Source organism: Sciurus vulgaris (genome assembly GCF_902686455.1).
Source record: "Sciurus vulgaris genome assembly, chromosome: 13".
Taxonomy (NCBI): domain Eukaryota; kingdom Metazoa; phylum Chordata; class Mammalia; order Rodentia; family Sciuridae; genus Sciurus; species Sciurus vulgaris.
In genome coordinates this window covers 48,926,794-48,940,361 of record NC_136474.1, presented here as the reverse complement: position 1 = coordinate 48,940,361, position 13,568 = coordinate 48,926,794, and the positions used below count along the sequence as shown (strand labels likewise).

General features: G+C 47.1%; 1 protein-coding gene and 1 long non-coding RNA gene across 4 annotated transcripts in view; both read right to left on the bottom strand.

The window, feature by feature from the left end:
* Positions 1-13,133, bottom strand: part of GATA6 (GATA binding protein 6) — a 29,766-nt gene extending 16,633 nt beyond the window's left edge. Inside the window, exons 1-6 of one of the 3 annotated variants that reach the window (XM_079108735.1) lie at positions 12,871-13,133; positions 10,341-11,506; positions 5,634-5,800; positions 2,091-2,216; positions 1,010-1,097; positions 812-915 (exon numbers count right to left, since the gene is read on the bottom strand). In XM_079108735.1, coding sequence (XP_078964861.1) covers positions 812-915; positions 1,010-1,097; positions 2,091-2,216; positions 5,634-5,800; positions 10,341-11,469 — 1,614 coding nt within the window. In that variant the 5' untranslated portion in view covers positions 11,470-11,506; positions 12,871-13,133. The other 2 variants (XM_079108733.1, XM_079108734.1) reach the window with 2 other exon arrangements.
* The window catches only part of LOC306642548, a 506,277-nt gene that overhangs the window by 249,211 nt on the left and 243,498 nt on the right, over positions 1-13,568 (bottom strand). The gene's annotated exons all lie outside the window — the stretch shown is intronic.

The window sequence follows — 13,568 nt, the reverse complement described above, 5'->3', positions numbered from 1 at the left end:
ATAAAGTTCTGCTTGTCTGGGTTCTTAGCCTGGACCTCACTGAGGTCGCAGGTGAAGCCAGGTGTTTGTTGTTGTTGTTGTTGTTTTGTTTTCAGGTGAATCTGGGAAACATTAAGGTAGGACAATGCTCTTTACGTATGGGTAACAGTTTTGATCATAGCTCCACAGAAACTAACTCTAGGATCTTCGCCAAAGACCCCACGATCTCCGGCCGGTGGGGAAAACCTCATCATTCCCAGGTTTGTCTGTGACTGAAATAAGCCTGGGTGCGACGAAAACAGCAAGGTCTCCCAGCAAGAAGGTCGAAGGAGGTAACCAGTGAATGCAGCAGCCCAGAACACACTAGAAAGTTTCACTTTGGATAGATAAGAAAGAAAAAGAAAGCCCGAGTTGACACAGTAAGCAAAAGCAGCTTCAACGTCTCAGGGCTGGGATCTGTGGAACCAGAGACCTGGCAGTTTTCCTGATCTGTATTAGAAATACACCTACGTAGCAATTCTGATTTACAAAAAGAAAAAAAAAAAAACCTGGAAATAAACACAATTTAATGCTCTTCAAAACTTCTTGCTTTTCTTTGGGTTAATTTAACCATAAAAAAATGATAGAGATCTTAATTAAGAGGTTTGTAAAGTACTTAAGTTTGCCATTTTGTTGACATTTAAATGTAACTTCCTCTAAAAACTATTCTTAGGTATCAACTAACTAAACTGTTGGTTTAGGTTATTGTACTGCCAGATAAGATAAAGTTTGAGATAATTTACTAGAGAGCAACCCACGAAGTTGAAGGAGTGTATTCTGTTTTAACACTTACCCCTGAGGCTGTTGGTTGTGTTGGAGGGGAAGTATTTTTGCTGCAATCGTCTGAGTTAGAAGAGGTGGAAGTTGGAGTCATAGGAACAGAATTATTGCTATTACCTAGAAGAGTCAAAATGAACTTTATAAATATACATATATCTACTGTTACAGTGGGCAAATACTTTACAATCAAATGGCATTTTATTATATTTACCAGAGCAAGTCTTTGACTTATTTATGTTTTTAGGTTTTCGTTTCCTGGTTTGAATTCCCTCTTTTTTCATAGCAAGTGGTCGAGGCACCTAAAAAATTTTCACATAGGCCTTAATAAGTATTATATCAAAGGAAAACCAAACTAAACACCGACATTGTTACTACAAGCCTTCATTTAAAAGAACTTGGCATAAACTTCAATCCACTTTTGTATATACTCCATACATTCCAAGTACACAAAGACTACACTTTCCCCATCAAATGTAAAGATTCCTTCAGAGAAAAGGGGGTGGACAGGACTAAAGGATGAACCTGACTGAGGTGGCTCAGTGGCAGAGTGCTTGCCTACATCCTGGTACAAGTTTGATCCCCAGGGGTGGGGGTGGGGGATATACCAAGGAGAAATTATTTCAACTTAATGATTACTGTTTGAAGTAACTTTAATTATACAGTAAACATTTATTGGGTGTTTTTATTTAAAAGAGATCATGTACTCTTCTTCCTACCACGTAAGTTATTTTTCTTTGTAAGATTGAGGTGTCCATAATACTTTGTGTAGTTCTTTAAAATGAAGTATAGTCTTTCTAACTGAAACCATCAAGTGTACCTTTGTACAAATGTCTCTGAATGCATTCAAAAAATAAAAAAGATAAAAACTAATTACCGTGTACTTCTCATTAGTTTCCTTGCTTGTGTTATCAACTCTTAAAATCCATGTTTCCCATTTCCTTTTTCTGTTTGTTTGGTGTTTAATGCAGTGCTGAGGATCAAGCCCAGTGCCTCATACATGGTAGGCAAGCTCTCTATCACTGAGCTACAACCCAGTCCCCCATGTTTCACATTTTCATATTTCTAAAATTGGAATGTCTTACAAAGAGTGTTTATGATTGTTTAATTGGCAGCAATTTGTTTCTTTCTGGTACATAAGATAACAGTTCATATTATAATTGAAAGCATCTTAGATTCAGTAAGGTACATCTATCTACACATTTGTACCTTTCATTTGCTGATTAGGTTTTGTAATGGAAACTGTACAAAGCAGACTAAAATGTATATACTCGTGAGTAGAATAAAGGGCCCACCCCATGGAGTTTCATGTAGAGTCCACAAGCGTTGCACACAGGTTCACCCTCAGCATTTCTGCGCCATAAGGTGGTGGTTGTGGTGTGACAGTTGGCACAGGACAGTCCAAGCCGCCGGGACGAAGGCTAAAAAAGAACATAAAAACGTAAGTGGAAATCCATACATGATGCTGAGGAATTTTAAGAGTAATGTGTGTACCCTATATATACACCAAGGTACCAATAAGGTACCACATCCACCTTCAATAGGCATGTTCCTAATTTATTAATGAATAGCCACAATGACATTTATAAATGAAATATCCCTGGAGAAAAAAAATTTGAAGTGTAATTAGGTTGAATTCCCTGGACCAAGAAACTAAGTTTGTACAGTGTGCTGGATTCCATACCCTCGATTCCATACCGGTCTATCGTAGATTCTAGAACAACTGGAAAGCAGTCACACTAGGCAATTACTCTGTGCAAAGCTCTCATCAGCATCACAGAGAGTTTCAACAGTAGTTGCTTCACCAAGAATTATTTTCCACTTACTGCTGTTATTTTTAAAGGGAAATTAGAAGATTTTCTAAAAGTTGGCAAATAAGAGTTATATTCCGAAATGTGCCAAAAGTAACAATACAACTGGACATTAAGGTGAGAGTCATCCCAGCCCCCATCCATGAAGTCATGCTCTATTGTCACAGGTCTGAGACATCAGAGTCATGAAAGACAATCATAAAGCATCTAAATGTACTAATGGCTTTGGGTAGTGTTCTTCTGAAAAACAGAGACAACCAAATCAATTTTTCACTCATGTGTAGGGGAATCAACCAGAAACTTTAGAAAGGCCTATATATATGAACAGAAGCAGATCTTAGCAAAAAGTCTAAAATGTTTAGAAAGAAATATGTTCCATTTCCTCAAAATTACTACGAATGAATTATAAAGAAGAATTTAAACTAGTATAATCTCCTCCCCAGAATGGCAAAACATAAGATTTGTTTTTAAAATTACCAAATTTAAATTGCCTTCAAAACTTGTTTTAAATTACTATTAAAGCTTAACAAGAGTGGGGAGTTAATGATACCGATTAAAAGAAGAAATTATGAAGAATGGGCAACAAAAATATTAACTGAACATGTATCAAATATTCTCAGATTAGAGGACAGATTTCCAAGCTCTTTGCTGGAAAATTTAAATGATGAAATTCAATTTAGCATTTACGTTTTTATATCCTGTTGTATTACTTTAGTAACATTCTTCACAGTGTTAACAATTAGCACTGATAGCACTGACTTCTTAGAATATGGTTGAAATGATCATGTTTGGCTGATAGGAAAACTATTTGGGGAACTGCTTTGCTTAAACGTTGAGAACATTAACTAAACCCTACACATCAAAGCTGCTTTATGGCTAAAAGAAAACCATTTTCTAGGCAAGCACTATTTTTTGTCTCCATAAATGTGAATCAGTAAACGAGGAATGGCAAGATTCATTTTACAAACAGGCCATTTATGATAGTTTCCAGTGGAATTTGGAGCCAATGTGAAGCAAACCTGTTATCAGAATTTGCCAATATAACAAAGAACTTTATGACTGTCAACTGCAGATCATAAGTGAAGCCAGTCCTCATAAACATGTGAAATGAAGGTGAATGGGTTATAAAAGTTCCTTGTAACAAGTGATCTCAGTTATATTCCTCACTGACAAGGAATTCAAGTTACACCATAAATCTCTTATTTTGCAATGTATTGCAAGTTCAAATTCACAGTGATTGGTTCTGTACTGCTGGCTAAACAAACTTGGGTTCAACATTCTGTTTCTGAGAATGAAGTCAGATCCATCAAAACTATATATAAGAAGCCCATAAGGAGAACTAATTGATAATGACACACCCTACAATTGGTATCATTTATAACTCATTTACAAAGTATACAGGCTGACCTTGGTTACCATCAAGACACCTGCCACAAAGAAAGAAAACTAATTGATTCAGAAATGTAAAAATGGTCTTCTTGCTGGGAACAGTTATTTTTACTGGTAAGTGTGCAAAAATAAATGGCAATATCTAAATAGGAATATCACTAGATCAAATTTATACTTCAACTAGAACCTAAATGGCTAATGTTAACACAAGGTTTTTGCTCAATCTTGAGAAAATGTTACCTTTCAGAGCTCAACTTGTACTTAGCTCAATGTGGTTTTACAGAATTAATAATAGTTTCACTGTTAATGCACTAATATGTGAAAACAAGGAACTTCCTTGGAATATTTTGCAGGGACTACTTTTTAAGTAGGATGTATATAAGAAAAATAACCTTAGAGAGTCGCACACTGAAAAGGACCCCTTAAGATTATAAGCTGTGGGAGGCTGTAACAAGTTTAAGGCACATACACTCATTAAATTAATGTGGGCCACTTTATTTTAAATGCATTAAAAACAAACAACCATAAAACTAATTACTTCTCTTTAAGGTGTCAGACTTACATTGTGATGCAATTTCACTCTAATCTATTTAACACAAACAACATTTGTAGCATTTGTTCTGCTAATTAGCGTATAACAATTAAATAAATTACTGGGATACTTAAGATGTCTGACATCTAACTGTAAAATATTTTACTTTTGAAAGGCATTTAAACTATTCAGTATTTGGGCTAAACAAATGTTAGCCTTACAGTGGGGTTCGTGGAAGATTTATTTTCTCTAATTACCACAGTGATACCCTCTCCTAATACGCACACCTAAAAATGACAATGCAGATTAATGCCTGAAGAAAATCAGAATCGTCATACTTCAAAAGATGCTAAAATGTGGTCGAAGTGGTGAAAATCCTTAATTTGAGAAGAACATACACATTCCACATTTTCTCAAGTACTATGTGGTTTTCTGAACAGCTACATTTCAAAATAACCAAGGATAGGGTAAATCAATTTTCACTAGACTCCAGAGCAATCCAAAAGACATCAGGCACCTAGAAGGACAAACCTTTCTCCCGGGATGAGCGGCAGAAGGGTCCAGAGGTAGAAAGAACAAAGTAAAGGGGGCTCAGAGCGCGTTGTGAGGAGGAGAGAGAGGCGGGTGTGTTTCTGTCATATTTTATTGGTGGAGCGAAATGTTATAAGAGGGCCTGATTTCCCAAGAATAAAATCCAAACCAGACCAAAGAGTACACAGCGAAAGCAAGCCTCTTTCACCTGGCCTGGGTAGGTCTCCCCCATTTTCCTCCCGCTAAGTTCTACCATTCCCAATGTCTTGCATGCTCTTCGGGAATTTATTTGGTGCCTTGGCAACTCTGTCTAGAGATAAGTAAATATATTTTGCATTTTAAAAAACCAGCAGCACCTTCCTTTTTTGCCATTTAGGAATGTCATTCCCGATGGGCAAACGAGGAAAGACTGTCCTGTCTTCCCTGGCGCAGCTTCGGGGTGACCTCCGCGGGGGCGCCGGCTGGCCAGCGCTGGAGGCCGGAGAGTGAATACGGTGCGGCCGGGACTCTGCGCTTGGCTCTGACTGCGGCAGCCGCACCTGTCCCCACGGGGAGCGCCCGGGGGTCACACTCACCACGCGCTTCTGTGGCTTGATGAGGGGCCGGCTGAGGCCGTTCATCTTGCTGTAGAGGCCGCAGGCGTTGCACAAATAGTGGCCGGTGCCGTCCCGCCGCCACAGCGGCGTCTGGATGGAGCCGCAGTTCACGCACTCGCGGCTTTCGGGCAGGTCCTCCAGCAGGTCTGCAGCGAGAGCCGGGACAAGAAGCAGGGTGAGGCCGCGCGGAGCCCGCGCCTCCCCGCCAGCACCCGAAAGCCCCCCAGGACCCGGTCTAGCGCTGGAGGCGCGCTGCCGCGATCCCCGCCCGCGCCCTTGGGGATCCCGCTTTTCCCCTTGGCTGCGAAGCCGAGAACTTGATTTGTCGCTATTGATCTGCTGGCCCTGTGTCCCATACTTGTGTACACTCTGGGTGCCCCCCGTAAAACACCCCCGGAACGTCACTGGCAGTACCAGAGTCTGAGATGACCTGTGGGGAGGTCAGCCTGACCCCTACTCACAGTCTGTCCCCAAGCTTTTTAAAACTGAAATTCATCATAATTACAATATCCCGCTTGCCAAACCAAGCAAGCCGCACAAGGTTAGCACTGACTACTGACCCTGCTCCAACCCACAAATGCCCCAGGACACGCTGCTTTGCTTATATTTATCAATTAATTTTTACTTAAAAGTATTTTCTAAATCTACCACCTCCTCTTCTTCACGCCTTTTCCCCCACTAAAAAATAGACAAGTTAAATTAGAATTACTGTTCTGAAAACATTTACCTCAATGAGAAAATTAATCAGGTCTTCCCCAAGGGGGAAAAAGCCCTAACATAAAGTTTCATTTACATGCCACAAAGATCAAACACTAAAATATTTTGATTTCCATCTGAAAATTTTCTACAAAAGGTTGATATTTGACTGGCTGGGAAATTAAGAACTTCTCAGCGATAAATAAAACCCCTCCTTTTTTTCTATGCTAAAATTTTAATTTTGCAATCTATCTTAAATGTGGTTATTTTACATTATTTAATCATTTGGAATTCACAACTACCCTAAATCTGCTAATTAAAAACAAATCTGAATTACGGGTAAATGGTTGTAACATTTATTACTTCCCTTCAAGAAGGTTAAATATGAAATAATAAATATCCTCTAAATTGAGATAAGGGCTTACTAAATATACTTTTTAAAAACAAATGTATCCTACTGTTTAGGGCCCTTTATGTTATAGACGGTATAAATGTTCTAATTTCGCATTCTCGAAGGAGTATTTCTGAATCACTCTTTAAAGTAAATAAACATTACACTTGAGGTTTTATTTGAAGATGAAGTGTGCTAGCAAACCTTTCTTTCTCTTCCTTCTCATTCCCCTGAAGCTGATAGTTTCTACCACTGATTGTGTGGTAAAGACATTTGAGTATAACTTTAGCATTAAAATGCTTTAATCCATTAGTAATATTTGCCCTACAAAACAAGTGTCCTTCCTCATTTCAAGTTATTTCTTAGCTTTAAACTAGCATCCTACACCAGCCGCGTTCGAAGTTGTCGTGGGGATACCGCAACTTACAACACATCACAAAGATTTATTCTTCTCCGCCCTAAAAGCCACTATTGACTACGGTAATCAGTAAAATGCTCAGGACTTCAAGGACGCTGAAGTTAAACAAGGTATTTGTCTTTGTTGTTGACTTTAAAATGTTACCTATCAGAGTCCTTCTCCATAGAAGAGTGGGGCATTCCCTGGAAAACCCAGCTAGGTGCCTGGCCTCCCTCCCCTCTGCTGGGAACAATAAAGACAGACTCCATGGAAAAGAGCGTATGAACTCCCCAGGTAGAACGCTTTAGTCATCTGAAACCCCAAGACAAAATTTAAAGTCCATTTTAGATAAATAAAATCTAGGAAATTTGCTTTTTAAAAATTAAATGAAATTTCTCTCTTTCCTTCCCTTTCTACCTCTCTCTCACACCCACCAGGCAGCTAGACTTTTCTAACTCTAAAATGGGTGAGGGGCACTGCGAAAATTTTTCTGGAAACTTGTGTCCGCTCTCCTGAGATGGCTGTTTGGGATGCTCTTGGGAAGTGACAGACTCCATCACCCAGCAAATGGAGCACAGTTAGAACCAGGGAAGGAGGGGCTGTGAACACTCTGAACTCATCCCAGAATGAGTCCAACCCATCCACCACCACTCAGGGAGAGGTCCAGGGAGTGTAGGTTTCCAAAAGCCTCTAAACTGTACAGGTTGATAAAGCTCAGGTTTTAGCCCCAATGTTTGCTCAAATCAATTAAAAATAGTCCACCTCCAAAAAGTTTGTTTTAAAAAAAAAATCAAAGAGAAGAAACAGGAAATCTAGATAGAAGCTGGCATTAGAACACCTGTGAGGACAAGCAAATTAGGGTCACTCACCCTGTCACCCCGATACTGACTTGGTCCCCACTGCTTCCCTACTTTCTTAGAAGACTGCAAACTCTGGGTGTTTCCAAATCCCTGCAACTTTTTTTTTTTTTTTTTTTTAACATTCTGTCTGCAGATTTTTTTTTTATAGTATCAAGCCCAGAAGGAGTAAAAATTAGGAAAATAGAATAAGTTTAAAACAAAAGAAACTTCTAACTTGCCTGCAACCACATCATATTCTAAAATGATTTTTCAAACAGAAACAAGTTATTGTCAACATCTGAAGAATGGGGTTCTCTCTCTCTCTCTCTCTCTCTGACATACTGGAAGCCTGGGGGCGGGGGGGGGGGGGGGGGGGGGGGGAAGAAGGAATCTGAAGAACAAGGTAAGATAGATTTTCAGGATCCAGCTCAAACTACAGCTACCCCTTCCCCAGCACACTGTTTCAGAATCTCCGCAGGACCCCAGACTGAAAAAAGAAGCTTCACACCCTAACCACCAGTTCCTTCCCATTCTTTGAAGATCCCTTACACCCAGTCTCTCTGTTCCTGGGAGCCAAACATGGGTTCCTATTTGAAAAGAAGGGTGACAGTCCTGGGCTCTCTCAAGTCCTAACGCAACAGGGCAAATCTCAACAGAGTCCTCTGGCCCTGCTCGGCATACTGTTGGTGAAGACGGTTTCTAGGGCCATCTTTGCAGGATTGGAAAGAAGTTAGAGATCAGTCCTTAGAAGAAGTAAAAAAGGGTGGGCTGGAGGTGTAATTCAGTGGTACAGCACTTGCCTAGCACGTGCCAGGCTCTGGGTTAACCCCAGTACCCCACAAATTAATTAACATGAAAAGTCTTTTTTTTTTTTTTTTTTTTTTTTAAGGCTGGGGTGTGCTTTAGAGATAGAGTGCTTTGTGAGGCCATGGGTTCAAACTCCAGCACCACAAAGAGAGAAGCACTTATTACCAAAAAGTCTTGCCCTGTCCCTAATGTTATATCGGGGAGCTGGTCGAATCTGTTCTTTCACTTTATAGCCGCAAGCATTTCCAGCATGTTTTCTGATCACAAGATGGGCAATACCCCCTTTTACCTAATTAGAGTCCCTAAAAGTCCTCCATGCCCCTAAATGGAACATGGAGGCTCCTAGGAGAAGTCCAAACTTGGGGCACAAGAGAAAACCCAGATAGGACAGTTTGGACTGATAGGCCTCAGGATTGCCACTTCCGTGCCCGAGTTCTCCCCACAACTCCCCCTCAAAACAGTACAAGTTCTGCTATTCCTTAGAAACTACAGGTGAAATACAAAAGACCTGTGAAAGCACCAAGAACGCAGAAGACTCAGGCTGAGAAAAGCAATCAAACAATCTGACTCCCACCTTCCCCTGCTAAAGTAGAACCACTTTCCAAAATGAGATATTTCGCAGTATTTGACAATTTTGTTTTCCCACTTCACCCTAAAATGGTCCCCAGACATGGGAATGAGAGTATGAATGGGACTGGAAACTGCAGAATGGTGGGTTAAACTCTAAAGTTAGAATGAGGTAGGTGGCCCTGCTCCTGGATCCCTGGAAACCAGCCTGGCCACGTGGAAGCCCCACACCCCCACCCAACCAAACACCTATCCACCAGCTGTCCTTCAGGATAAAGTCACAAGGCTGACCAGTCTAGGTGTCCTCTCATCTTTTTCCTCTATCACTTGAGGAGGTAGGAATGACCACTGAATCCCCAGGTCCTAGGTCCTTAACTCTCCTGAAACTTATTTAAATACTGTCTCACAGCCTAGTCCCATAGTGCAGGCCTGTAATCCCAGCCACTCGGGAGGCTTAGGCAGGAGGGTGGCCAAGTCTGAAGCAACTCAACAATGTTATTTTAAAATATTTTTAAGAGGGCTAGGGTTGTAGCTTAGTGGTAAAGAACCCCTGGATTCAATCCCTACTCCCAAGAGGAAAACATTCCACGTGAGTGCGTGTACATAAGTATGTGTGTATTTGGGAAGAGAATAAATTCCCCCAAACTTACCCCAGGATGGAATTTTACTACTCCATTTATCCACACTGGGGTATGTGGTAGAGCTCAAGGCAAGGCTCTGTCAGTTCTCTCCCAAGCTCATCTTTTCCCAATTGCCCACCCAAGTCAGTCCATATTCATCAAGGCCCCCCAACTTCTCCAAGGCCCTGTGGTAGACGTGCAATTTGGCCTCTTTCCTGAAAAGAAACCGGGACAGTCTGCACAATAAAACCACCAGTCTCTGGTCATTCTGCCACAGGCCTGCAAATCCATTCTGGGGCCGGTCAAGTAGCTGCTCCAGACCCTCTTGTGCCTCGGACACGCACCCCCACACTGCGGCGCGACCCTTACCTGCGCTGGGGCCCCGAGGCACCGGGAGCGGGGCTCCGGCGCGGCTCTGTAAGCTGTGCAGCACCGGAGTCTCGAAGGGTCCAGCCGGCCAGGCAGGCGTCAGTGGCGCGCCCATGTAGGGCGAGTAAGGACTCGGGTGGTGGTGGTGGTGATGGTGGTACGTCCCGTTCAGCGGCCGCGCCGCCGACAGCGAGCTGTACTGGTGCTCCCGGCCGCCCATGGCCGCCAGGCTGCCCCCGCCGCCGCCGCTCACGCTGCCCGCGCCCCCGCTGCCCGCCGCAGTGTAGCCCCCAGGCTCCCGCGCTGCGCCATTGGCCATGGGAGGGCTCGGCGAGTAGGGGAAGCGCGCCGAGGCGTGTGCCGAGGCGGAACCGGCGCTGCCAGGCCCAGCGGCCCCACCGCCAGCCGCGCCGCCTCCGCTGCCGTACGGGGGACTGTCGGCTGAGGTCTGGGGCCAGCCAGGGTGCGCCCCCGCGCCGCCCGCGTGGTTGGAAGGCCCGCTGCCCGCCCCTTGCAGGTATGGCAGGCCAGGCAGCATGGAACCCACGCGGGTGGTGGGCACGTAGACCGGGGAACTGGCCGCCGCCGCGGCTGCAGCTGCTGCGGCTGCAGAATGTACGAAGCCCCCGGGCGCGCCGTCATAAGCGGCCGGTCCCTGGCTGGAGAGGGCGGCGAGGGTCTGGTACATCTCCTCGGGCTGCTCTGGTGCAAAGGGGCTCAGCTTGGCGCCCCGGCTGGACCACAGCAACTTGCTGGCGGTCGCGGCCTGGTCGAGGTCAGTGAAGAGCAACAGGTCCTCCCAGCTCGATAAGGCACTCCCGGGGCCAGTGACCCCGGGCGCCGAAGGTCCGTGGGGAGCCCCGAAGGGATGCGAGGCGTAGGGGCTGAGCAGCAACGAGCGGGCCGCGGGTCCCGCCACCGCCTGCGCGTCTAGTTGTGGAGTCCTGCAGTTGCTGGCGCCGCTGGGGCCACGATCCCCGCCCCGGGAGCAGGAGGACGAGGACGAGGAAGAGATGGGGGAAGGCGGTGTGGAAAGCTCCCGCGATGGAAAGGCCCCGGAGTCGCCCGCGTCCGCAGCAGCTGCCCCAAAGCGCTTCGGTAGACACCAGCCGCCGTCAGTCAAGGCCATCCACGGTCCGGCGCTGCTTCAAGCTAGATTTTAGCTCCTGAGGCGGGGTTGGGAGGGCAGGGACGGGAACAGAGATAAAGGGCTTACTAAATGTTCATGCTGTGCCCCACCTTACCTCCACTCCCTCTTCTAGCTCACGAGACTCTTCAAAGGTCTCCTTTCTACCCAGTGCCCTGGCGTCGAGTAGGGAGCGGAGAATGGAGCCTGCGCAGCAACCACGGGTCCTCCAAGGACCAAAATACCCTCCTTCTTCCACCCGCACGGCTTTGGTCCCCTCGCCCTCCCCGCCCACCCTCTCTGCAGCATCCTTCCTCCGCACGCGCGCCAGATCCTAGGAGTGACGACCAAACTGGCCGAGGTTTTCCTTCCGCCCCAGCGCGGCTCCCTCCAGGCTGATGACACACAAAAGAGCAGTAGCCCTGCGTGTCGGTGTTGTCTCATCCCGCCTCCCTGGGGGTGCCCTTGTCCGAGAATGCCTCACTGTCCGGATTCTCCATGTGGAAATCGCTAGCGCAAGGAAGGCAACCTGCTCCCGAAAACGAAACCGCCGCTTTTCCCCAGAGCTTCCCGAACCGTGCCGACCAGACCCAACACAAGCCCCAGAGAAATGCTACTCAGCCTACGGAAACTGGGGTGCCAGGGCAGGGATGGCAGTCCAGAATCTTTCCCGCAGGAGTGGTAAGGAAAGCGTGAGGGGCAGGAATCTCACGCTCCCAGGCGTCCCCACGGACCGCACACCTTAGCCACAGCCCGAGTCTGCAGCCACCAGTACTCGCTCTCACGCCGGCCGGGCCACCCCGGCCCACCCCGTTGGTTATCCCCAACCGGGGAAAGGCCAGACCGTTCCGGAATCGGACGTAGCGGGGTGGAGCAGAAAGCAGAGAAAAGGAGGGGGAAACGCAAGGGAGGGGGCGGGAGACCGCCCCAGAGCCGAGGCCACCCCAAAGGGGAGAGCAGGAAGAATGACAGGGAGACATGGAGGGGGTGGGGAAGGAAGCAAAAAGCAGCCGGGCGGGCCTCCTGGAGGCTGCTTTTCCAAATCGCTTCGGTTCATCAGAGATAACCACACTAAAATTATAATGCCCACACACAGACCCGGGCAAGATAGCAAGAAAGAAGTTTCTCTACCAGCCTGACTACCGGCTCCCGCCCCTTTGCACTGAGATAACTCGGAGATAAGGCTGCGCGCAGATAAGCACTTAGGGGAGAGGAAAAGACACCAGAAGTTGGTCCGTGGTGTCCCGGGAACCTGGGAGCCGCTGCAGCCCTTCCAGAAAGGAGGAGGGAGACACCCTCGGAGCCGACCGCGGGCGGGAGAGGGCCAGAGGCCAAGGGGCCCGCGACTGGTAGGGGTGGAAGGGAGGAAAGTAGGGAGACAAGCGAAGGAGGAAGCAGCCGAACCTCGGGCGAGCGCTGAGCATGGAGAACGGCCACGGCGGAGGGTGCTCCCGGGCGCTGAGAGAGGCCGAGGGCGCCGGCGGGAGAGCGCGAGTCCGGGGTCTGCGCCGCGCTGCTGGTGAATAAAAAGGAGAGAGGAGGCGCCTCTTACTGCTCTGCCGGAAAACTGCAGCCTGCGCTCCTGATTGGACTCACCGAGCCCTAAACAAACAGCGCTCGCCGAAGGGTGCCAGGCTGTGGGTCGGAACTGCGCTCTGGGAGCAGCTGGGCGCGGAGGTGAAGAGGAGGAGGAGGAGGAGGAGGGATCGAGGGGAGGAGAGAAAAGAGGGTGGGGAGGGGAGGGGGAGGGGAGCGCGCCGCCCCGGCAGACAATAAGCGCCGCGCAGCCTGCGGGCGTGGGCTGAGTGGCTAGCACAGTCCCGGGAGTCGGGGAGATTCCACCCAGGGGGCGCCGAGCCTAGGGAGCCGGGGGAGGGGCGGAGGCGACAGAACGCCTGACCTGGCTGGCGACCCACACCCATCCAGCCACAGAGCACCCTCTCGCGCCCCCAGTTACACACACACACACACACACACACACACACACACACATCGGGGTAGGGGAGGGGAGGGAACCTTGGCGCGGAGCTCTTGGCAGCGCACTGTCTCCAGCCGCCACCGCTGCGGGAGGGGCGCGCCAGCTCCTGGGTCAGCGCGCCCCC